The following is a 26054-nucleotide window of genomic DNA, read 5'->3' as shown; positions in this document are numbered from 1 at the left end:
AATTTAACCTCCTATTGTTAGATGAGAATTTAATTGCTCTTACCTGTCTAGAGACTAGCTGATATTCCCCTGGAGCAATCCCATACTTCTCCACCAGCATGTGTGGCTGCTGGATTGAGCCTTGCTCCGTCTTCAGTTATGACCAATATTACTACTTTCAGAAAAACAGCTTGTGTCCAGTGGAGAAAAGGCCTTTGTAGGTGAGTGAGTACCTGCAAATGGGTAGAAAATACACCATGAACACTGCGTTTTGGAGCGTGAGAGGTAGTGCGTGTGGTCACGGGATCCTCTCATCGCTGTCCACCTTTCTAGCCTTTCTTCTGCTCTCAGACTGCAGATCTGAGAAGCTGAGGGATTATTTTAGCTTGAATTATGTTGTTTTCCACATGGCATCTCACACATTAAAACTCCTGTGACTGAGACTTCTGCTGGTGGTTCCTGTAGTTACTGTAGAATCATAGAATCCTTTAGGTTGAAAGGGACCTCCAAGATCATCAAGTCCAACCATTGAGCCATTAGGGCTCTAAAGTCCTCTGCTAAAACAGATCAGAATCTGTCAGGGTTGGAAGGGACCACAAGGATCCCCCAGTTCCAACCCCTCTGCCATGAGCAGGGACACCTCCCACTAGATCAGGCTGCCCAGAGCCTCATCCAGCCTGGCCTTAAAGACCCCCAGGGATGGGGCCTCAACCACCTCCCTGGGCAACACATTCCAGGGTCTCACCACTCTCATGGTGAAGAAATTCTTCCTCACATCCAGCCTGAATCTGCACACTTCCACTACTTCAGAAGGAGAATTTCAGGCTCATTTGTGTTGAAGTATCCTTCTGATATGCCGGAAGATCTGCACTGACTACAAAAGACATAAAAATAAAACTGTGAAGTGTTTCTTTTTTGTTATAATGTTTTTCTCTATTTCCAGATCACGACAGAGTGCCCAGTTTACTTTGTAGGTAGGAGTGCTTCTTTTAAAGGCTCACTAAATAAAATAGAAATTCAGCCATCTTTATTTGGGCAAAATGGGGCTACGTTGAAAATTGTATTTTGAAGATTCTGGTGTAAACAGAAAAGTTTCTTTTACAACTTCTCTTTAGTTTCAGTTTTCTGTGAGGATAAGCCATCCCAGTTTCTGTTCATCAACAGCTATGGCAATGATTTTGCATAGTAAGTTCAGTGTTCTGTCTCGATCCAATGAGAAACGTCCCAGACGTGCAAGGCCAGGGAAGTAGGGGAAACTGTCTCTACAGCGAGTCAACCCATCCAGGAGAAAAGCCAGAAGCAAGATGGAGGGGCTCTTTGGGTATGAGTAATTGAGCTGGCCTGTGGAAGGAGAAATGCAGACAAGCTGCTCATCTCTCTTTGAGAGCAATCATCAGTTTAGAATCTGTTTCTTTTTCTCCCAGAGTCTTTTAGCTCCTAATGTCCAAACCCCAGGCTGGAGAGTAGTCCCTTTCATAACTCTTTGGGTAAACTTTGGCTTTGGAGGAGGGACACTGAACCAGCCAATGCTCTGTGTGTGTGTCTGTCTAATATTGCACATAAAAATATTTTTTTTCACTTTGCCCTTTCTTTCTGTCTGGCTGACTTGCAAAATTAGACTTCTGGCCCTTGATATCATTATGACCAATGACCTTGGCTTTTCTGAAGGTCTTGTGCAGTTGATGAGCATGCCTGTTGGTCCTGGCTGCTCTGAAAGCACGGCTGTGCCCAACAGGAAGATGATTTGTGTCACAGTGTTATGAGAGTAGCAAAATCTCTCTGTACTCAGGTGGGGTAGTGCTGTCAGTATTCTCAGGAAGAAAGGAGGTTTATGGGGAATGTTTGATTCTGATTCTTTAGATAATGAGAATTGGAAAGGAAGGCAAAAGTAGGGTTGTTTTCATCTTCATTACCCAGTCAGTAGCTCATCCAGCATTCTCAATGTGTCCCAAGTGTGGATCTTCGTTTTGACTTCAGTATTAGCTTTCTTAATCCTCCTGTTGAGACGGGGTACTTGCTCCAGTAGACAGACGTGGGATTTAAATACATTCAGAAAAGCAATGCATAGGCAGGGTAGAAAAAAAAAAACAGGTTAAGTAGGAAACACTCCCACATGCTATGAAACTATGTGAAAGTCTTTGGCTCACCAGTGCACAGAAATACTTGTAGAATTTGGGGCTGTATTGGGAAAACTATGCACGTGTTGCTCCATGAAGGGGGAAAACCAGCGATGCTTGGTTGAGGTATCTTTTTTAAGAGAAGGTTGTCTTCATCTCGCGTTCCCTGGAAGCAACCGATGACCCCAGCTGAAGTAATACGTTTAAGTGTATTGCTTCAGGAGGGCTTTTGGAAACCATGGATTCCTGAATTTGCCCCATAGCTTTATGATATTGAACATTAGGAGGAAAGAAGATGGTTGCCTGTCAATCTTAGCGAGAGGAAGCTGCTGAGGTGTTCCTGTGGCTCAGAGGTGGAAGGGAGCAGTCAGCAGGGTTAGTGGTTGGAAGAGTGCAGGGCACAGGAGGGATGAACTGGAATGGTGCTCAGCAATCCACGTGGGCTCTCTCTCCTCTAAAGTAAGACTTGCCTTTCATTCTGTTTCACTTTTAATTTTGAGAAAGATAGTTTTGCTTTTCAGATGTGATTGATCTCACTGGAGATGATAAAGATGATCTTCAGAGGGCAATTGCCTTGAGTTTGGAGGAATCAAACAGGGCATTCAGGGAGACTGGAATAACAGATGAGGAACAAGCCATTAGCAGGTAAACGAACAACTTATATAAAGCAGAAATTAAATTAAAGAGTTGGAGATTGGCCTGTATTGCCTTTTTAACTTTTAATTTAACCAATAATAACTTACTTTCACTTGTGCTACTGATATGCTTGGCTTCAGGATGTTGCTTTTGTGTATTGTATGTGTTCTGCACTGGAAAATAGTCTATTATGTGTGGGCTAGGATTTAATAGTATGTCTCATGTTGATATATTTGTTTAAATATTGAGGAATTGGATGGATAGAGCGCATATGATTGTATTTAAATAGGACCTAAAACTCTAAAGTTTGTCTTGCGTATCAGGTAAAAGGCAATGAAAACAAATTATAATTAAGAAGCTAATAAGTTCTTTGTCCTGTCTTTTTGCAGTGTTCATTTTACAGTAATGTTTTCTTACCTCTGTGCTAAGGCTGAGATTGAGGGAGGGGGTAGTAATGCTATGACTTTGGTATAATAAGAGCACCTGCTGTGCTTTAGCTGATAAAGCATGTTATTAACCTGTTGAACAAGTAGGATTTATAAGCTTTGAGTGAAGTTAACTTCTTGGTTTAAAGTTCTATGAACTTAACTTTCTTGACTTGAGCGTAATAAGAGCCTGTAAGTTAAATTTTCATCAGATTTTACAATAACTTTTTGTACAGTATGTGTTTATATGTAAATATAGACATAATGATGAAATATCTGGAACGTGAGCTAAGCCTGAGTGTGGAGTTGGGTGGGAGGGATGTTGGTGTTTTTTCATTTGTGACTGGCCTTGTTCTAGGGGAAAGGGGCAATGGCTTGATCCTTGTGTGCGAAGGTTAAGTGTTGTCTCCTTCCAGAAGACTGATTTTTATTAAAAAATGATTTAGATGGAGAAGATTCACCTCAATAATTCTTTTTCTCGGTTCACTGCATTTGACAACCTAAATTGCATATCAGAAAAGTCCAACTCTGAGAATATGGCAAGTACTGTTTTATCCACAGTGATTTTCTTTTTCCTTTTGAAAAATAAATGTACTTATTTTCAGAATAAACATACACCCCTCTCTCCATTTATGCTAAAAAGCCAACGTGTTATATGGATTTAAGATAAGGTATTTTAGGAGAGAGAGATCGGATGAGAGGGATTTATGTTAATAATTGGAAGAAGATTTTAAGGGGTTGGCTTTGTCTAAGACCTCAATATGTGCATGTATACAAGATGATGGTGGAAGTTCTGTCCCGTTCTGGTTCAGAAGTTCAGCTCTTGCATGTTTGTTTTTTTTTTTAGGACAGAATTATGATAATTACAGAGCTGTGATTTAGGCAGACATTCAGAAAGATGGACCTATTTCTGGATATGGAAATCTTTCTCCCTTTTTTTCCCCCCCTTCCCCATGCTTTGACTGCTTCTGCTGTGCTCACTTCTTGGGAGCCTTGAAGCTTTAGGGTTTTTTTTCATGTGGACTTAGTTTTTCACTTCTCAGTCTAAAAAGTCCTTTTTGGTCTTATCTGCTTAGTCCATAACTAAGAATTATAAATACGTTCTACTTAAATGATGGTGTATCTTCTTCTGGTTGCAGAAAATAAAATATACTTTTTTTTATGCATGAAGGCATGTAGGCAATCTGCTCAGTTATATATGAAGAAAATGAGATTTTTTTTTTTTTATGAAACATAGAAGTGTGTTTGATGGCAGAACTACACACAGTAGCATGTGCCAAATTTAAGATCTTGTTGTTACCAAGGGGAGTATGGCCTGCATGCTATACCACATTTTCTATACATGCTGTAGTATACTTTGGAGCGTTTGTTGCATGAATTAATTTCCCAAAGCCATACAAAAAAAATCGCTGAAAGATCCAGAGCCTGTCATGGTGCAGGAAGGAAATGGGACTTCGCTTGTGAGTGGAGGCAGAGAACAGTGAGAATCTTGGGGGTTTTGGCAGCATTGAGGTGTTAGATCAACTCAGTTACATACCAAGATACGCCCTGAGTTAATGGCAAATTATGTCTGAGTTGTACAAATACAGGAAGTTTAGAATTCTTGAATTATTGATCTGAACTGTTCAGTTTCCGTTAAGGACAGGACTTCAGACTCTTGTGTATTGGGGTTTTATTTGTGTGGTGGTTTTGTTGTGTGCGTGGTGTGTGTTGTTGTTTTTTGTTTGTTTTTTTTTCTAAATGAAAATCACTTTGTAGTTAACACCCCACAGAAGAATGTTAGTATTCCAATAGAAAGCACAGTATCTGTGCAGGGCTTCTCAAAACGAAGTAGAACACTGTGGTTGTAAACAAGTCAAGCTGCAGCCATTTACTTTTGTTTTTCTAGGTTAAATAAGAAGCAGGAATCAAATAGGAAGTCAATAATAATAAAATTAAACTATGGAAATCTTTCATTTATTATAATGTAGAATGTGTATGTATTTAGTCATTGGTGTAAAGAATTTTTTCCAGAGATACTCCTAGTGGTTTGTAACCTAATTTGCACTGATTTTGTTAAGGTTTCCACGGGAGCGTTAATGGAATTTCTTAATTTGTGTACTTAATGTTGTAATGCACGTAGAATTTGTCTTCTTGAATGTAATTGCCTTGTGCTACTTAATGAGGATACATCTGATTACTACATAGATGTTGAGAGGAGTGCAGCTGAAATGTCCAAGCTGAACATCTTGTACATGACACATCTCAAATTTTTTACTGTTTGCTCTTCAAATTTCCCAAGGAAATGTGCATATTTCCTAACATGAAAAAGTTTCTCCTGATTCTATTTCTTTTCATGGATTGAAGGAGAATGAGGCTGGCCACACAGGGCTTCACTGGGGAAGCTAGTAAGATGTGACTGAAAGGAGAAACTATCTGGCCTGTGTTGTGCCTAGGGTAGTAGCCATATTGAAGCAAAAGCCCCTACTGTAAGTGCATAAAGATGTGCACAACACCCAGGCAGTTTTAACATGGTCATTGAAACTGCTGGAGACTCTGCACTGTGACTAAACATTGTCTGCATAGAGCAAAGGTTAAACTGGGGTTGGGGTGTTCCTGGATGTCCAGTGTTCAGAGAGTCACAATATAAAGACCTTTCCTTGTTCTTTTAGCTGAGTAACCTCCCAGAGTGGGCTTTTCTGGAGCATGGTAGTGGGCTTCCTCAAAAAATGATTTGGCTGGACGTCAGTGCTGTGGCCTTAGTTTGCCTGAGGCTTCCTGCCTCCATTGTCTGGCTAGGCCGTGGGAGCAGCTCTGCAAAGCTGCTTGTCTGTGCCCAGCTTGTTAGGGAGAGAAATGAAAGGCTGCTTTCAAGTCCCCTGCCAACCCTGGCATTAACTAACCTTCACTCCAGAGTTCCCCTCCCAGCCAGATTCCAATGCTTGGAGGCAGGGAAGCCCTTGGTCCTGTGACGCTAGAGAGATACTGTATCCTGCATGGAGTTTATGGCTCTGCCACTGTGGTCTCCAAGGGTTGTAAAGAGGGTGTTTTGTACTAACTTTCTGGAAGGATGCTCGTTTTGTTGAGAGCAATGCGTGAGCAAGGTTATCTCCCAGATCAGGGCTGTATGACTATAATATAGTGAATGTTACAATATAAGAGGGGTACTCACTATGCTGGGAAATAGGTTTATGTATGTAGCTTTTGAGCTGATGGTTAGGTTCCTATTTACCATGCTCACTTTATTTCAGTTGGCATCACAAGTACCATTGTGGCTGAAAATGAATTTTCATTTTCAGCTATAGGTTGTGGAGCTATTGAGTGTGCTTTCTGAGGACAGATAATGTTTTAGATAAAATTATGTAAAAATACCATGAAGCTTTGAGACTTAAATACTCTATTAAAACAGGGAAACAGATTGGAGGTGATGAGGAAATCCTTCACCTGCTAAAGAAATACAAAAACAAGAAAGAAATTTTAGTAGGAGATTAAGTTGATAAATGGTAATGTCTTTGGGGTCAGGGAACTGTTTCAGTTCGAGAATCTTTTTCTGAACTTGAATCTTGAAATATTTTGACATGTTCTTGAGTCTGGGGGCGGAGGGAAAGTTTGTTTCCCTGAAACAAAAGTTGCATGAAGTAGGCATTGTAGTGCTGTTACAGCATCGTTCTAGATTTATTCCAGTCTATTAGTCTTTCCCCCCAGTTTAAAGGTCCCTTTAATTTATTTTAAACAAGAAGTTAAGTAATTCTACCCGAACAAGAAATTATTTGAGAACTATGGCATTTGTTTTAAATGAATTTTTAATGTCCCCATCAAATAACTTACTCTCAAAGCAGAGACAGATGGATCTTCTAACATTTTTGAAGGATTGTATCAGCGAGAAGGGAAATGAATTTGCCTTTCTTTACATTTTGGGGTTTGCTTAGGAGATAACATTATCCTGTAGGACTTTTACAGCTAGCAACTACTGAAGAGTCAAATTCCATCCCTGTGCGTTGTTTGAAGAGATGTCAGAGTAGAAAGTTTTAGAGGATTATATGTCTGTCCTTTTAGTTCTGTTTACAAGGTTATCTGTCATAAACTAAATGTCAGAAATTAATTATTTCTTCGGAAATTACAAGCTTTAGGTTCTTCCTGAGTTGTATTGATGTGAAATGGTCTCTCAAATTCCGAATACTTCTAATTTTTTTTTTCCAAATAGCAATAACAAATCAGTATGTTCCTTCAAAGCAGTGATCTACAATAAATTCATATAGTGCTTTGTAGTTCTTGTGTGTCTTGTAAGATAAATTTTCTTACTTTGACAAGATCATAGCTTGAAATAAATTTTCAGTTAGGAAACTGAGGGTTTATGTCATGTGTGGGCTTTTTTTTTGAGTTGTCCTACCCTCTGTTTCTTTGTTTCTTCTAAGGTGTTCAAAGTTTGTCCTTTAGGAACTCCATTTACTGACCAGCCTAAACATGTTTTTTTTTGTTGAGTCTAGAACCAAAGGGGACAACCTTTAATGCTGCTCAGACTACTTAGGTGCTGGTCATGCAGGTCCTGAAATCCCATGCTTGGCAAATGTCATAGTTCAATAGCAGCTCAGCCTGTTGTATGATAGTCTAGATGGTTTGGGATAGTGATTACTGTATCAGTGTACATACCAGACAGTTTTGCTTGTGAGTTAGAGCCATTGCTACATGATGTGAATGTATCCATCTCCATCTTTCTTTTTAGCGTATGTGACTACCACAGATTACCTTTAAGGGGTTATTTGTCACTGGTCTAAGGATACGTGCTGATAGAGAGATACTCTGCTGAGCAAAGCTTCAGTTTGCGAGCGTAACCCCCAACAGATCCTACTGTCATGTGAAATAGGGACATTGAGCATAAATCACCTAGGAGCAGTTTCCTGCAGAGTGTGGTCGTTGAAGCATTCAATTAACTTCTTGGGTTAGTTTTTCAAATTGTGGGCACGTGTCTTTCCATGGCTTATAAAGTAATTCCTTGCTATGTAAAGTGATGAATACAGCTGCGTACATTGTAAAAGTAGAAACTCGATAAGCTGCTTCCATTTCTCAAAGTTGCCTAGCTAGCTTTGGTTTCCTGTCAGTAAAATAAATACCGGTGACTTTGTGCTTTACCTACCAATAAAAGTAGTTGTAGATGAAAGCTACTAACAGTGGTGCCTAAAATTTCTTGTCCATCCCAGTTGAATCTGGTTCTCAAATAATTGATGACTTACAGACATGGCTCTTTTATTGAGAGCTCTCACAGGAAGTTCACTCACTGATAACATTTTCCAAAAGGTCATGAAATTACTGTAGCATATCTAAAAGTAAAATAACATCTTGCTTTTGAAGACATATTATTGCATATAGATTCAAAAGCAAGCCCAGCAACAATAAGTTAGTGAATGATGTAATTAAGATGTCTGTATTAGAAACTGAAAAAGTTTTACTATGTTTTTTTTTTTGTTGTTGTTTTCATTTTTTCTCACATTTTTCCCTCCCTTCTGTTCCTGAAGAGTTCTAGAAGCCAGTATTGCAGAAAATAAAGCAAGTTTAAAGAGGACGCACCCAGAGGTATGGAGTGACTCTCCAAACCCTTATGATCGAAAGCGGCAAGACAACTGTCCAGTAGGGCTAAAGAATGTTGGCAACACGTGCTGGTTTAGTGCTGTCATTCAGGTAAGCACCTTCTTTGATTAGCTGTGTATACTCTTCATTGTATTTATTGTGAGGTGAATTATCTTCAGTGGGTAACTTGGCATATCTGTTTTCCTGGGAAGATTACGCCACTGCAAGAGATGTTTTAGAGCATTACTTATTTATTTCATCTCTTAACATGTTCATCCATAAGTGTGATTGAAGTGTAGAAAGTACTGTAGCATAACTAAGCGAAGCTTCAGAATGTTTCTTATTAAGAAGTTGTTGAAGAAAAGAAGTCGAGTGTCTGAAACTCTTGGGTGTCTGCACCTCATGCTGACATCAGTGACAATTGTGGATGCCTAAAAACATGTGAAAACTGAATTGCAGATGAGGAACAGAGTTTTTATATTAATGTTTTTTATATTAGAGTTTTTTATATTAATTATGCATGCAAATGACTGAAAGGGGTTGTCTGACAACAGGGCTGGGTAGAGGAAATAAGGCACCCTCAATCACAATGCTTACTAGAATTAGCTACAAGGAAATAGCTGAGGGTAAAAGGGATAACTAACAGATAGAGAAAGAAACTTAAGGAGGAGGAAACTGAAGGTCAGAAACGGATGCAGTTGTCTGTTTTGGGTTATTTTATGTAATGTAGCCAATATGTGTGTTCTCAGTTGGTTTTAGTGTATATGTAGCTTAATTAAAAGCTACTTTTTTTTTTTAAAGATAGGATCAATATGGAAATGAGTACATATACTGCAACTTGCCAAGTGAAGTCTAATATCAATAACCAATGGTACATAAACTTTGACTCCTTCTAAAGAGAGTTTTTTTTGAAGTGATTGCTAAATCTGTGTTTCTGTAAGTAATCTGTAGATACATTCAAAAGCATCCAAACCCATAGAAAATACGTGTGAAACTGGAATACAATAGTGGAAAATTTATTTTTAGTCTACAAGAAGCAAATTCAGCATGTTGTCACTTTTCACATTTTGAGAGGATGCAAATGAAGTATTTCATAACTGTTTTAACAAATTCTTGTCAAACTAAAGCACTTCAGATAAACTAACATTGTTACTTTCATACTGATAGCTGTTGTACTTCAGGCCGAGTCCATTTACATCAACCTTCTGCCTGCCAGTTTCAGCAAATGCATGCGTACAGAGGAGTACAAACAGTACACGTGATACTGCTCTGTTAAAACACTCCTGAGCTTCCAGCTGCTTTAATCTTGGGGGATTTCCTTAATCCTTGGCCATTTGTTTGGTTGGTAATCCCCAGTGGATGTCTCTTTCATGTACATGTCTCCCTTGAACGTTGCGAACTTCTTGCGTCCTTTGGGTAAGAGTTCTGTAGTTGTGCACCCTGTGGCATGAAGAACCACCGTGGTTTTCTCAGTTTTTTTTTTTGAACTGTGTTCTAGTAGCTTTTTCTGGTGGTCTCTGTGTCTCCTCATGGCCAAGAGAGTTGAAAGTTGATTGCCATTACAGTTGTTTGAACTGCTGTCGTACTCTCTTCCAACAATTTGGTGATCTTTTTCTGAGGTGACTGCTGAGTTGCTTACATAGAATCTGTTCTAATCTCTGATCTGCCTTATTGGTATTTCCCAGATCTTACCTAACTCTAGTAGCATTTTAGCTGGGGGACTGGGAAAGTTCTCGAGGTGTGAGTGGGCTATGAATTTGAGGTGGTACAACGGAGAGATGCAGACTCTTTAGAAAAGACAAGTAGGGATGATGAGGAAGGGCATTGCATTCTGAAGGAGCAGCTCAAATTTGTGTGGAACGAGATGAAAGTTTAAAATGAGAGTTTGTGGGCTAGCATCAGAGGAGAGGCTGGTAAAGGTACCACACTGGTGGTCTGTTACAGACCACCCTCCTCAGGATGAGGATGTGGACTGAGCTTTCTTTAAAGGCAAGGAAATTTTTGGATTGTGGTTTATAGTTCCCATTGGGAACTTTAATAAACATCCTGAGACCTGCTGGAAGTCCGACACAGAAGGATGCAAGCAAACCAGATATCTGGAGAGTATCAGGAATAACTTGTTGATACCAGTATTGGTGGACTAACTAGGGGTGTTGCACAGCTGGATCTACTGTTCTCTTAAATGGGTAACTGGCTGTAGATATAGTAATGTGGGTGCTCTTGACTGCAGTAACCATGAAGTAGTGGAGCTCAAGATCCTGACAGCAGCAAGAAAGGAGTAGCAGGGTACAGATCCTAGAGTTCAGGAGAGCAGACTTGGCCTTATTCAGGAAGTTGGTGTCTGAAATCCTGTAAGAAGCAGCTGTGAAGGGCAGAGGAGCTCAGGAAAGCTGGCAGCATCCTCTTGTTGCAAGAAAGGTCCATTCTGCTGCTCAGGGAACTCGTGGCCAAGTTCCAATGCAAGCAGGCAGCATGCAGGATCTGGAAGCAGAGACAGGTTGCTGAGGAGGAGTTCTGAAGTGTTGCCTAGGCATAAAGGGGTGCTATCAGGAAAGTGAAAGCTAATCTAGAGTTGATGCCTCGAGGAATGTCTAGGGTAACAAGAAGAGGTTTTGATGCTACACTAATCATAAAAGGCTGAGCAAGGGGAACACAATTCTGTTTCTGAATAGAGCATATAATTTAGTGGAAGAATGCTTAAATAAGGCTGAGGCGCACTGTGGTGTGCTTTGCCTCAGTCCTCGCTGGGGAGGTCACTGTGCGTAGCTGGGGAAGAGGAACTCCAAGCAGTAGTTAAGGATTGAGTCAAAGAAACTTCACCTGTATAAGGCCACAGTACCCACTTAGCTGCATTCAGCGGTGCTCAGAGAATAGGGGAGAGTCTCAGCAAGGCCACCATCTGTCATTTTTGAAAGGTCATACATCATCAAAGAGGTTTCTCATTAACTGCAAAGAGGCCAAAGTTCAACTTGGGAAGCTATGAGATGGTCTTCATTAGTTGACCATTGAGAAGATGGAGCCAGGCTTTTTACAGCAGTGCATACTGGGAGGATGAGAGTCTATGTGAGTAAGTTGAGACTAAGAGAGATTCATCCTGGGTGTAAGAAGAGTTTTTCTCAATGAAGACAGGCACACGATGAAGGTTGCCCAGAGAGGCTGTGCGGGCTCTGTCAAACCTTGAAGGCTTTTAAGATGTGACTAGAGAAAGCCCTGAGCACCCCTGTTTGGTATCACAAGTGACCTGCTTTAAGCAAGAGGTTTGACAAGAGACTTGCATCAGTCCCACCTGAGCTGAATTACCCTGTGACTATAGTAATGTTTTCTCTTTCATTCAATCTTCCTTCCTTAATTATTTTTTTCTGCTTTTAATTTACTTCATGCATTGAACTGATACTTTTAATGAAACTGTCAAAAATTCCAAGTGTTGAAGAATACTGGTTAGGTTAGTGCTTGTAATTTTCTATAAATTTTAGGGTTGCTTTCCACCATATACCTCACTGTACACTTATCTGTGTTGAATTCAGCTCTCTTACTGCAGTCTCTCAGTCTCATATGATCCTTCTGTCAGTTCATCTTTGCCAGCTCTTGTTTTTACTGCACTGCACATCACTCTACTGAACAAGCTTGGTCATCTTGCCTCCCTTTTCTAGATCGCTTCCAAATTTTGCTTACCAGCACAGACTTTGTGAATTCCTGGTGACCTGCCTTCAGGCTGGAACAGATGGTTTGCCCCTGCCCTCTTTTTTCCATTTTAATTGCCTGTTTGCCCATGTCTGGACCTTCCATCTTACCTCATTGCTGCTTAGGTAAAAGCTTTTGCTGAATTACTTCTTTAGAAATTACTTTGAAATCCTTGTCCACTACATAAATTGGACTGCTGTTACCCATGTTCTTTTTGTCTTCTTGATGTCGTATGGGTTAGTGGTTGTGGTTTTTTGGTTTTGTTTGGTTTTGTGGGATTTTTTTTTTTTTTTTGTTTAATGGGGAGGATTTACTTACCTGCAGGTAATACTTGAGCAACACTGTAGGTAATGCAACAGAAACTTCTTTATTTGTTCTACCACCTCCCTTCCCACTGAAGTTTTTATGTTCATAGGCCTCTTTCCTTTCAGCATGTAGTAATCTAGAAGTTGTTTTGTGTTTTCTGTTTTCCTGAGATCTTTCAATGTTTCCTTTGTTCATTTCTCCTTCGTTAGTCCTTCACATGCATAGCTCTTTTTCCAATACCAGAAATATTGTCTAGTGCTACTACAGGAAAACATTGTAGTTGCATAAAGCACTTGGTGGATCTAATATGACTTGATGTTTTACCTTCTCTGTCATGCAGTCAGGTTTTGCATTGCATAGTAGTCCCAAATCTCAAGATGACTGATACTATGTGTATGCATATTTCTGCAAAAGAAATATTTACATAGGAAACTGCAGATGTTTAAATAAACATTTTCAAGGAAACTTGTGTTTTAATGCATTAACCCCAGAGATTAGAAAAGAGACTAGGGAATGTAAAAACTTACTTATGCTATACCTATGATGTCATGTTCTTTTTACCCGTTATGCAACTTCATACCTTGAAAACATTATAAAGAGGGCTAGCTAGTTCTTATGGTCACTGCCTGTATTATGTGGAAATTTGTGGCATTTAGAGTTAGTTTGATCCTAAAAGGTAGTTAAGCTTAAGTAGTTAGGTCCATAGAATGTAATTCAAATGAACCATTGAAATATTCGTAACTTCAGTTGTTTAAAAATTTAGGTGATTAATATTGTCTGTCAGCCAGGGAGACTTACGTTTCATCCAACCATCCCAGGAAATTTAATGCATGTTAATTTGGAGCATTAGCTAATACCATATTTATTTATCCACAGGGCAGATTGACTGCTTGGCTTGCATAGCCTATGTAGAAGTATTTTCAAACTTTCTTTCGGGGTCTTTTGAAACCTGACACATCACATAGGTCAACAATATCTAAATATTAACTACTGTCAATCACAATGATATATTGTTTAATACAATCTAAAGCTAAATTGCAAAGAAAAAAAAATCTTAGTCCTTCCACTTAAGAGGTGCTTGTTAAGGAGAAAAAAGCTTTTGACATTTTGACAGTTTTCTGTACACAATGTGTTGGTTTTTATAGCCACTAGTTAGCTCTCTTGGTCAAATGCGATCATTAGTGGTTTGTTGTATTTGCATTAAGAGTATGCAATCCCTTAAGATATGTTTGCAGTGAGTGGCAGCAAACTGTCGAGATTCAAATATTGATAGAAATACTGCCTTTTAATCTGTATTTATTTGCTCATTAAAGAAGTGTGAGCATGTGAAAGTCATTCTGTTCTATAGGGGAAAAGGAGAGTCTCTCTTCAGATAGCTCTGAAACAGTTTTTCTTCCTGAGGGCCTGTCTGAATTGAAGTTCCTCCCTTAACCATGGGAGTTGTCCCAACAGGACAGCTGGGCGTTCAGCATCTCCACACTCTTTTCTCTGGGAGCCTGTCACATTCTCATTGGTCATTCAAAAATTACTTCTGTTTTTTCTTCCCCAGAAGTACATAGCATGAAGAACAAAGAATTAAAAAAAATGCTGTTTCACAAGCATAAATCTCCATGACTGCTTTTTAACTATTTTCAGGGTCACAGTCACCACTTTTGGCACTTTACTCAGTTTGTTGTGTTTAGGAGCAGTCTTCTTGCTTACATGATATCAATACATTCTGGGATGAGGATCTCATTTGATCCTAAGCTTCTGCTTCTGGGAAGAAGTGAGCCAGATTAGATGAGAATCAAGCAAGTATTTTCTTCCCGGTTGGTGGCTCAGCTATTGTTCTTACCATGTTTGAAGGAGCCTACAAGTATCTAACTTCTGCAGTGCTTTGTTCTTCCTGTTTGTGGTGTTGCATGAAAGGACTGTGGTGGATGACGTGGTGCGTTAGGGCCGGCAGGCCTCGTGCTGGGCAGCGAGGGTTGGATGCATGGGCTCTGCACACGCCTCTCTCTTGCCGGGGCGTGTGAGGGAAGGTCGTGTCATGAAGAACATGAAGTGACCAGTCCCTTCTTGAGTTGAAATAGTCATTGTCGGGTATTTTCTTTCCACTCTTTTCCCTGTGGAACAGCCTGGGGCAGGGGTGGAGGGTTACGATTTAAACTGTTCTGTTGAGTTTGTGGGCAAAAGAATAATGATGTTGGAAATCTAGTTTCTTGCTTTTGCTCCCTCCGTCACTCCCTCTTTTCACCTGTAAAGATCAACCTGTCACTTCTAAGTTCAGTCATCCTCCGATACTTACTGACAGGATATTCCTTTTCCTCCTGTTTGTTCTTTGTGGTCTACAGATCCCGCAATTGGCTTCTACAATTTTTGTTTTTCAAACACTTACCTTTTTTTTTTTAGTGGTACATAATACTCTGAAATTTGTGCTGTGAAGGATTAGGAAGCTTTAACGGATGGTGGCTTTAGCTTTGACTCAGAAGCAGTTGTTCATTTACTTAAGATAATGAAGGTAATTTAAGATAATTAAGGCTACAGAATAAGTGTTTGGTTGTGATCCTGTGCACAGTTCCTAGGTTTTGAAGGACATAAAGCCATTACATTGTTTAGGCATGTTGTTTAAAGTTATACCACAGACTTATTTCATGTTGTTCATGTGCATTAGGCAAGAAGTTGAAAACTGTAACCATCTAAGGAAATGTTGGCTGTTATTGTATGTTAACATTACTTTTTTTTTTTTTGCTTTGGACATGCCATAGAGGAGTGGTTGAATGGCATTTTTAGTTTGTGCCAAGACACAAGTATAAAGTGAATTCTTCTGAACACATATCATACTTAACTTTCTTCAGAATTGCAGTAATGTTCTGAGTTTGTTGCTATAAACAAGTAAATGTTCTCGAAATGTAGTCTGGTAATAGCATGGTGAGCTGTTCGGTTTAAAATGTTGACTTAACCTAAGTCTGCTAGAGGTCTTAAGTTAGTTTGACTTTCTAGATCAAACAGTATGAAAGCTGTTTTCCATCATCTTCCTTGTTACACCTTAGCCTTCAGAAAAGCAAAACATGACAGCTTAAAACTCCATTTTAAACCTTGGTTTTCAGCAGTTTGGAATGCTGATCCATTGACTATGAATAAAAACTGTCCTTTTTGAGGTACTTTCCAAAGCTTCTAAGATCTGGGATTAAATGTCTCTGTGTCTTTGAAAATATTAAATGTTTTCCTGCCTTCTGCCACTCTACATGTGGGGTTGTTCTGCAGAAGTTCAGCCATGGGATGGTGTCCTTATCTGTCTGTACGAATTTTGTTAAACAGAGAGAGAGTAAAAAACACCACTTCCTATACTTTCCCAAGGAAGTTTGCACAGGAACCTGCTCAGGTCCCAGCTTTGAATCGGGTTTTCTCTCTTCCCTCTTTCTTACATGTAATTTCCTAAAGTATGTGAGGGTTTTCAGGAAGATTTTTGACTGTCCCTAATTCTCAGTGTATGGAAAGAAGCAATATCAAGAATGTTTTCTGTGACTTCCTCATTTTCTTAATTTTTTTTTTTTTTTCTCTAAGAGGTAGAAGACAAAACACAGGGCTATGTGCTTAAGAGAAACTATATTGTTAATTCTCCATAGTCTTGTTACAATAATTATTTTCCACATTGTAAGTAACACCCGTTTTAACTAATTCATATATAGACAGTTTCCTTTTAAATTTAAGCATTACAGGAAGAATTCTTGTTGTATTTATGCTTGCTGACTCTTACTGCTACGCAGTGCATGCACAGGCTCAAATACAGGCCTGGTGACCACATTTAATGCCAGTCATTGGTTGCTACTCCAAAAAAAAGGATTTAGCATTGTAAATCACGCACAGTGGAGCAGGAGGCAGCCCCAGTGTGAGTTACAGGGGGGTGCTGGGTGGAAGGGAGGGGAGCACAGGAGCAGAGAGGCCAGTGCAGTGACAATAAACAGCTACTTCATGGACTTTGTTGTCAGAAAAGTAGGTTTAAGAATATGAACTGAAAAGTAAAACAGATCAATAAGTAGAAGTGGGGAAGGCTTTAAGGAGAAGGGAAAAGCAATTATCCCAAATGGGTGGTATAGAGTCCAAAAGACTTGAAAGTTGAAGTTGACAGTGAAGGAGCTTATGTTCTTGCAATATGGAGCTTTGCTGGAAGCTAATAGTCTGGGGTGTGCAGGAGGGTTAGGTCACTGATAAGCCTAAGGGCAGTGTTTAGGAATACTTTTATTTTAACCCATAGCACTTCAAATTTAGTAGCTATCAATATTTGAAGTTCTTAAAGTAACTGAAAGAATATATGCTACTGCATGCAGGTGGGAGCACACATTCTGTAGAGTTCACCATTTTATTTGATTTAGATTATTGATATGAGTAAAATGTTAACCCGAATAATGGCAGATCTGCACCACTAAAACTAGCTCTATATACAGTAAAACACCAAAATTATTTATAAAGTGAGAACATAAGTCTAGTTTGTTGTGTTGGCAGAGGCAGATTATTCCAAATAATACACTTCATGACATAGGTAGAACTCTACTTTTGCTTTTTATTTTTAGAACAATAACAATGTGTGTGTTCTTTAAGATTGCTCCCTGCTTGCTATACAAAAGGAAGGTAGATGTGGTCTCCGCTTCATGGCCTTAAAACCTGAATAAATGTAAAATCGGAAATGCACAAATGGCCCCAGATGACTAAATGAGGCAAATGGGTTGTAATGTTTTAATGCATATATAGGCTTTCAACTTGTATAAGATCATGGTTTAGCTAAATGCCAGTACACGAAGGAATTTGTTTAGGAGCTCTGTAGGAATGCGTACTTTTCTTTCCCCCTGCTGGAGAGTTGCCTTTCAAGCTGTACTAATAACATATATTTAGTTTAAGTCAGTAGGCAAATTAAGTCTTTCCTCAATTTTCTTTTCCAGAATTCAAGTTAGTCTTTGTATTTTTCTCCTGCTAAATTTCAAGCCTTGGCACTAATTTGGACAGATTCCTAGCCAGTATTTGCTGCTGGCACACAGGTATCATTTATGCACACCTACACTACTTAAAACATCTTTACCTGTTGTTAATCCCCTTTGCTTTGGTAAAAGGGAGCCTACAAACTGGCCTGAAACAAGAATGGAAATGCACAGCTTTTCTTGGGGCTGCTCTGACAGAAACCTGAACCACAGTCCAAAATATGCCCCTGTGTTTCAGCTCTGTGCCAGTGCTTATATTCTATTTCGTTTGCTAAGCTTCATTAGTAACTGTGTTTTTTGTGTGTGGTTTTTGTCGTGGTGTTGATGTGTGGTTGTGTGTGTTTTTTTTTAATTATTATTATTTTTATTTTTTTACCCCTTTCTCCTTACCTATGACTGTAGGATAAGTTCAGGTTTTCTGCAGCCATTACAGCACTGGTCAAACATATTCATTCTGCTTCAGCATCCTAGATGATTTTCTGCCAAATGTGAAAGTTTTTTGGTATCTTGCTTGACTGATTTGGAATTAGTAGTCTGAATCACTTTAATATGTGTTTCACAGAACAATTTGAAAGTCCTTCCTTCCTACCAAGCTTATCCTTTGCGAATTGAATGGGAAGATGGCTGTGTTCATAGTAGTGTGAAATTGGAGCTTTTCTGTAAACTTGTACAAAGGTGATAAATATTAAAAATTCCCTAAATCTTGTTGAGATTTTTTTGCTTTTTTGTTCTCAGTGGTGGAAACAAATACAAAATTACTAGTTAAAATATTTTCATACATCTGTTAGTGAAACAACCGTATTTAGTGCCCTGTGCTTCCAGAACTTGCAAGAATCCATCCGAGGGCACGTGTAAAACTTTGTGCAGCAGTGTGATAGGTCGTGTTTTGTATAGGTGTAGAAGTACTATTTTCCAATTCTCCAAGTATTGTTAATGTTGGTACCTTTGCTATTTTAGGACTCTGCTAGTAGCGCTTAACCATCTGTGTTGAATTCCAAGTTTTTATGGATTTAATATGGTGACTAATTTATATTCTTCTAGTATTAATGCAACATCATAATTCTTGAATGTTAAGAATTTATCCTTTACATGGGCAACCTTAATCCTGCCAAGGTACTTATATTTGATAATCTTAGATGTTCGGGGTGAGGAGGGTTAAGCAGAGTATCTTAGGTGAAACTAAGGCAGCTTATATTCAGAAATTGCTTTTGGACCGTATATAGTGTAGGTAGACATTACCCAGAAAAGCGAATGTTTTTAGGATCTTAGAGCTACAACTGTAGCTCTCTGTCGTGACAGAAAATACGTATGTATCATCACCACTTGTATCAGGGGGAAGCAACAGTATGTCTCTTGCCATTCAGCATGCTTGATTTGAACACCCTGAACTAACACTGAATTTTTGTTTGTTTATTCTCATTTTCTTTGACTATCTCCTTCAGCCCCCAGACAGACATAATAGATGCAGGTATTCTAAAAATCTGTTGATTTACACAGTAATTTGAGTTGGTGTAACAATCTTAGCCTTAGCTTGGTCAAATTTCAAGGTTAACAACTTTGTAATAGGTTTAAATATGCTGGGGCAAAACCCGCTCACCTTTTAGAGAATTTGTCTTCCACATGTGAGTTTTATAGTGGTAAATTGTAAACACATTTGATCAAGGCCAGTAGATATGAAGTATTTGCACAGTCTGTTTTCTTGCAGTGGGACTCCTGACACTGTTCCGTAGCTGAAGCCAAGTAGGTAAGAGATGAATTGCTGCCCCATGAGAAGAGTTTGGAAGGCCAGTGCTTTGGCCTGGGGCCAGTGGGTTGTACTCAGGCCAGGGACAGTCTCTGCTGTGTCTCTCTCAATGGGTGCAGAAGAACAGCTTCTGCTCCACGGCATTGTCTACCTACCCTGGGTGTAGGAAGCCTGGTCAAGAGATGGCTAAGTAAATTTGGACTTGTTTTGCCTAGCCCCTTTCTGAAGCTCTGGAGTAGTTGGCCATGGGAAGTCTCTGGTGCAATGAGGGCTTAAGTGAGCTTGTCTGTATCTCCTTACCTCAGGAAGAACCGTAGGTTCCTTCTTGAGGTACTTTGGGCACAAAAATTGGTTGGTCTCAAGTACACTTACTGTATACTTACTTACACTTACACTGGGAAATTATCTTCTTTTTTTAATGAAGATGGAAGTTCCCTGAAGTTATTTGCTTCAGTGAAGAAGAGCTATAAGATGATACTCTCTTGTTAGCATTAGTGGTGTTGGCAGTAGATTAGCTGTGAGTGTTCTGCTGCATCTCAGGGCAACCACACAGTGTAAGCTGTTTTGGAGAAAAGCTTAATAACTACATAACTTGCATAAGTAATCTTGAGTAGAACAAAGCCAAAGAAGAAAAGGGCATAGCAGACAATCCTTTTAATTAGTGTCAGCAGCTTGCAGAAATAGGTTTATTCAGCTTATTAAAGAATGGAGCTACATGTTCACAGTTTAAAGTTCTGGATTAAAGAAATAGTTTTAGTGGAAAACTTGTGGATTCAATGCCAGGCGAAAATCCTAAACTTTAGTACAGTTTTCTGTCCTTAGTTTGTGTATGTGTATTATGAAATTGTCCAGCTCAGCTGCTTGGCACTTTGATGGCACTTGGATTAGTCATGGGGGGAAGTCAGTCTTTGGACATTACATTTCAGCAGCTGCTTTATTTTGTATGTAAGACATTGCTATGTTTTCTTGATGAAGAGCCGAGCAGTGGAACACTGTTACATCATGAGACATAACTTTCATTAGTATCAACTACCAGAATGACACTTAATTTAAATGTTAACATTTGCTGTGCTTTGAGTCAGTAAACAAAGGACTCTGTGTTTTAATCTCACTTCTCTGCAAGGATGGGTAAAAGGGGAACCTGTATTTTCAGAAATAAAACATAAAAACAAACAGAAAAGGAAGCTTGACCAGTCAATTGTCTGTATCAATTTAGGAAGGTCAGAAAGGTCTTTTTTGGTTGGTATTTTTGGTTTTGTTTTTGAATTATTTTTAGATCTAAAAATGTTAAGAAAGAACTCTAACCCTTTCATTTTGCTGGAGATGCTGTATACTGTGGGGTATGGGAAGTTAAATTAGATACAGACTCTTTCACAAGGGGAGTTGGGAACATTCCAGCTGTTCACAAATTCATCTTGTTTTCCTTCTGATATGTTCTAAATTATTAGAGTAAATGCAGTGTCTCTTCACGCTTTGAGTTTCACTTCCTTCGCACTGTGGGTTTGAAGGCCTATTAAACCCTCTGTGTTCTGGGTTTTAAGTCTTTACCTGTGTGTAGGACAAGTTGCTGGATCAAAGTTACTGCTGGGGTCGGCAAGCTCTGCCTTTCAAAAATGAACGGGTAATATGTGATGAATGCTAATCTGTGAAGTGAACTTCAGTTGAGGTGCTTTCTGCCTGTAGAGAGAAGCAATGATGCAGTTATGTGAGCGCTGAGGATTTCAGGTCTCGCCACTGCTTTGGACTTCTAGTTTTGCAACCCGTAGTTGTCTTGTTCTTGTGTTTCCTTGGCTCCAGGCTCCGTGGTACACTGTTGGGTCCTTGGTGGGTGTGCCCGCAGGCACCTGTTTTCATGTGTTACTGTCCATAAAATGAGAACGTTATCAGTTCCTTACCTGCATGATGTATAACCTGGTTTCCTTCCACTAATGTTCATCACCCAGATCCTATAATAATGGAAGGAGTAGACGGAGAGCAGAAAGTACAGATAATTGCAGGTGGATTGAAGTTGCACATACAAAGATGTACACTCTCTGCGCTGAGGAGGCAGATGATAGAGAGTCTGCAATATGAATTTTACATGCCTAAGCAGGCTTTAATTTCAATTTGAAAACTGACAGTTACACAAATAATTAAGTTTTTGTTGTAGAAAGTATCTTACCTATCTAAAATTATCGTTCCATTAATATGATGAAGTGTAAAGAAGTTTTTTTTTTTGATTATGCCGTTTTCTTGGCAAAAATTATTGCCTTCTGTTGAAAATGTTTAGCAAAGTTAAGTGAAATAATCTATCTTCTGAAGTGAAACCTTAACATTGCATGTTCAATATTTCGTTTATTTTGCTAAGGCATGTTTGGAAGTAGTTTGCATTTGTAGAATTGTGTTAAATATTTTTTAATTTATTTTTTTTTTTCTTTTCAGTCATTATTTAACCTACTGGAGTTTCGAAGATTAGTTCTGAATTTCAGTCCTCCTGCAAATGCTCAAGACTTGCCTCGAAATCAAAAGGTAAAGTGAGAAGCTAATTTGCCCTGGTGCATGACTGGTCATGTGCTGAGGGACAAAACAGCACAATTATTCTTTTTTCCTTCATGGATGTCCTCTGAGGCAAGATACGTGGGGGCACCTTGGTTTCGATGTTGCCATATAGCAGGGAGGCGTTGGGAAGTGGTAGTGGCTGTATGAAGTGTGAAGGCACTTCAGTGCCCTGATTGTTAGCAAGGGCTTACAGAGCAGTGAATTTTTGCATATCTGGAAATTGAACTGTTGTCTTTTGCTCCTTTCTTTTGGATTTTAAAAAGGGAGCATGTTGCTGGCCTGTTTTTGTTTGTTCGTTACTTCAAGCGTGACTGGAATGTTCATTTTCAAAAATAAGAGCAGCAGTTAAGAAAGCAAAACAAAACAGACATAGAGAAGATGGTGTGCGTTTCCTAAACTTCTAGGTATATACCATAAAAGGGAAGCTTAATGTTCAGTCAGAAATGGATAATTTCTTCCCTCCCTCCCCCCATCCTCTTTGTTTAAAGAGTAAGTTGTCACTTGGGTTTAGGGTTTTTTTTACAAAACAATGTTTGCATTAGGTCACGAGATGGTGTGCAAATACAGTATGGGTAATACTAGGAACACGTCACAAGAGAGTGATGGGTCAGGGTGAGAAAGAGAGGATAAAGTCATCTGTTACATAAGAGTTGTACCGAAATACTTGTTTTTATTTTTCGATTGAGTTTCTACCTGGCATGTCATTATTTGTCATGTAATTCATTTTAGCAGTATCCTCCAGTACTTGGAGTTCTTTTACCTTCTTTTTTTTGAATGTAAAAAGCAGCTGGCATCCAAGAGGTGGTAGATAACAAGCTGCTGTCTTTGAAAAATGTCTTGCCTAAGGATTGACACTAAGTGCCGAATGCCTTGAGCAATTCCTAAGTGCCATTTCTTAGAAATTCTGACCATGACAGACAATATTAAGTCTGTGTGAAATGGTGTGTCACCAGGCAAATACATGGATTTGTGCAGAAACCTTGCTTTCTGCAAGCCTGCTAGTAAGAACCTCTGGCAGTAGTCTGTATCTTCTCCGTTTTTAACTTAAATTACAGAAAGAAATAAAACTTATTAAATGATGTACTCTACCTATCTCTCCTACAGCTGAAAAAGGATTGTTAGTGTTGAAATACATTAGAATTTAGGAAAAGACATCACTTCATTAGTTGGAATGGAATAATCAGACACTTGGACAAATAGAAGAAATAACCATACAGCAATTCTTTTTCTTTGTAAGGTGAAGGCAAGTACAGGCAAAAAGATTTAAAGCTGAAACATCCTTCCATCTGCTTACTTGTTTTAAAACTATCTCCACTTAATACTAGGTTAAAAATAAAAACCAAACCAAAATTAAGTATTGCATGTGACTGACATTCCTTAGGATCAAATTTCCTTGCTAATAGAGACCAAGTTTTAATAATCCTGGATTTTCAAGACTTTGATTTACATCCTGTTGTTGTTCTAGTTGATGGAAAGTAGAGTTTAATGTTAGGGTCATGGCAAGCATGTGGGTGTACTTCAGGGAATAATGACTACATAGTGGGGCGTTTTTGTTCTTTCCCATCAATATACCGAATCCAAATGCTCTTAATAATATGCCACGTAAAATTTTTAATCCAGATGTCATAGGTATAAATTTTGACTTTGAAAAAAAAAAAAAAAACAAAACCACAAACAACAACCCCACCCCGTTTGCCTCAGCTAAATGGACTTTGTTTTTTGGGATTTTGAGCTTGGGCATTTGCTTAAAATCCCTATTTTGTTCTTTTTTGTTTGAATTTTTTTTTAACTTGGTGCATTCCTCAGCTTCCTTCTGTAGAACAGATATGGTTCTCTCTAGTTACCCCATCATCTTTGCTCTCCCAGTTCTCGTAGCTCTTGCTGTCATATGAACAGATCTTTTTTGCTGTACAGAAATACTTGATCTCGATGATACCTTCAGGAAATGTTTTATTGTTAGAGGAAGTGGGTTACTGTGCTACAGGTTAACACATCCTCTGCCCTCTTAAAGTTGTCGTGACACCAGTGTTGTGGCACACTGACCAACAGTCATGTGTGTTTGCTCTGGACTAAACATGTAGATCGCTTCAGAAGCATTTCTTAATCATATCTTGTTCCAGCATCAGTGTATTATGTATGCAGGCAGGATACGTGATAAAATAGAGAATGTTTTAGATTATGAACTTTCCATAGAGTTTTTATTTCAAAATTGATTTTAACCTTTTTTGTGTGTGTTGGTACATCTACAGTATGCTTTAAAACTGAGAGCTGTATGGTGTGCTGTGATCGTTTTACTAGTTCTTCTCTTTTCATGTCCAGGTCTTGTGTGGAACTACACGCCTTGTCTAGGGGACTGGCTCACATCCTTTTGAAGATTTTAGGCTTTGTTTAGTCAGAATCATTGTTAGTTGTGATAATGCCCACATAGTCTATTGAAGAATCATGCCTAATGCATTAAATGGAGCTTTCTCAAAAAAAAAAAAAAAATTTTTAAAAAAATTCTATTTTTAGAACTTCTATGAGCTTTACAGAGATACTTGTTCTGAGTAATCCTCCTGACATCAGTTGTTCAACCTAAACCTACAAGTATGTTTGAAACTCTGTCAAATTAGTAGTGTAAATTTGGATAATGCAATAGTACCCACTGCCAGTATATTTCAGATTTGGCAAAAGGAGGGTGAGATCTAGAGCATTCTGTGGTCAATCACCTATATTGTGCGTATGAATTATCACTGGTATTGAAACATCTTGATAAATTATATTTGTAGCTAAAACTTGAAATTCTATTGAATTTTAATCAATCACCGTATAAAAAGACTAAGCAAAAAATCACTTCCACAATTTGTTGCCCTGTTTTGTTGTTAAAAAGTGCTTTAAACATGTAAAAGGGAGTGTGGTGGGTTTTTTTCCCCTTAAAGTGATTTAATGCTGGATTAGGGTGGCATTTGATGAAGTCTTCAAACCTTTTCTGTGAATGCTGTTTATAGTTGGCAAAGGTGTTTCGAAGGTGGGCTAGAAGAGTAGGCAACAGTTGGGAATTTATGTGACTAGAAATACCTTCTAGGTGTTGTGTGAAACATGTTCCAGTTCACCATGCACAGTTCTTGATGCTGAAGTAAAGCAGACTATGTACAAAAGTCCGTATGCAGACTGGATTGACATAGGGCTGACTTCACAAGTCTGCTGTTGGATGAGGATGTGAAATAGTTTGTCATCAAGTGATGTTTGATCAACACATGATACTTGTGCTGCCTTTGAATGATACCTTGTTCTAAATACAAGTGGATAGTACACGGACTTTAATTTCACAAGTATTTGTCAGCTGTCTACTCAAGGAAGTATGTGTGATGTCCAACCTCCACGGTATTTGTAACCTGTGGTTTCATCTATGGTATGACAGATTTGTGTTTCGGTTTACTTGCTTTTCATCATGCAGGCAGAAAGTATTTCTGCTGCTTCTCTCCTGGAAGGCAGGAAAAGAACTCCATATTCCCACTGAACAATACTTAAAAAAACAGAGAGGAGAGCAGGCTATTTCTCTTGTTTTTGTCAAGAGGAATAATAATGATTTGTGTATACCTGATAAGCTTATTTCTACCCAAGAATAAATTTAGAAGGTATTAGGCAGTGTGTAGGCTCACAAGACATGCTGCTAGAAGTACAGAGGAATACTAATTCAATAAAATCAACACATACTGTTGCAGTATACTACTTAAGGCTTGTAAGTCGTGGGAACAACAGTTCTGTCTGAAATGCAACTCAGCTTGTCCACCTCTGTATTGAGCCCCATTTCAGGTCAAACAGCTACATCTAGATGTGGTTCCAGGGAGCTTTCAGTTTCTAAAATGTGATTTTCTTCTCAGAGAACTACATTATTTTGTAAAAGGTGCACAACATTACCTTGCTAGTACTACAAGTAAGCTTATATAGTATTATGATAATTGGCTGGATATATGGCTAGTTCATTTGGAATGTTTCTTTCAGGTAGATTTTTCTTACCACGTTGTTAAATACTTTTAATTCTTTTCCAAATACAGGAACACAGGAATCTGCCTTTCATGCGTGAATTGAGGTACCTGTTTGCACTTCTGGTTGGTTCAAAGAGAAAATATGTTGACCCGTCAAGAGC

At 38.8% G+C, this 26054-nt stretch overlaps 1 protein-coding gene across 1 annotated transcript in view; it reads left to right on the top strand.

Annotated features, from left to right (window-relative positions):
- USP25 (ubiquitin specific peptidase 25) overlaps nt 1–26054 on the top strand; it is a gene marked incomplete at its 5' end in the record, with an annotated part of 70800 nt that overhangs the window by 8198 nt on the left and 36548 nt on the right. Inside the window, 4 exon segments of the mRNA XM_008941064.1 lie at nt 2618–2741; nt 8650–8812; nt 21809–21895; nt 25963–26050. Of these exon segments, the coding sequence (XP_008939312.1) occupies nt 2618–2741; nt 8650–8812; nt 21809–21895; nt 25963–26050 (462 nt within the window).

Source organism: Merops nubicus, unplaced genomic scaffold, assembly GCF_000691845.1.
Source record: "Merops nubicus isolate BGI_N331 unplaced genomic scaffold, ASM69184v1 scaffold8750, whole genome shotgun sequence".
NCBI lineage: Eukaryota > Metazoa > Chordata > Aves > Coraciiformes > Meropidae > Merops > Merops nubicus.
The sequence above is the reverse complement of the archived record's forward strand: the minus strand, read 5'-3'. Positions and strand labels throughout refer to the sequence as shown.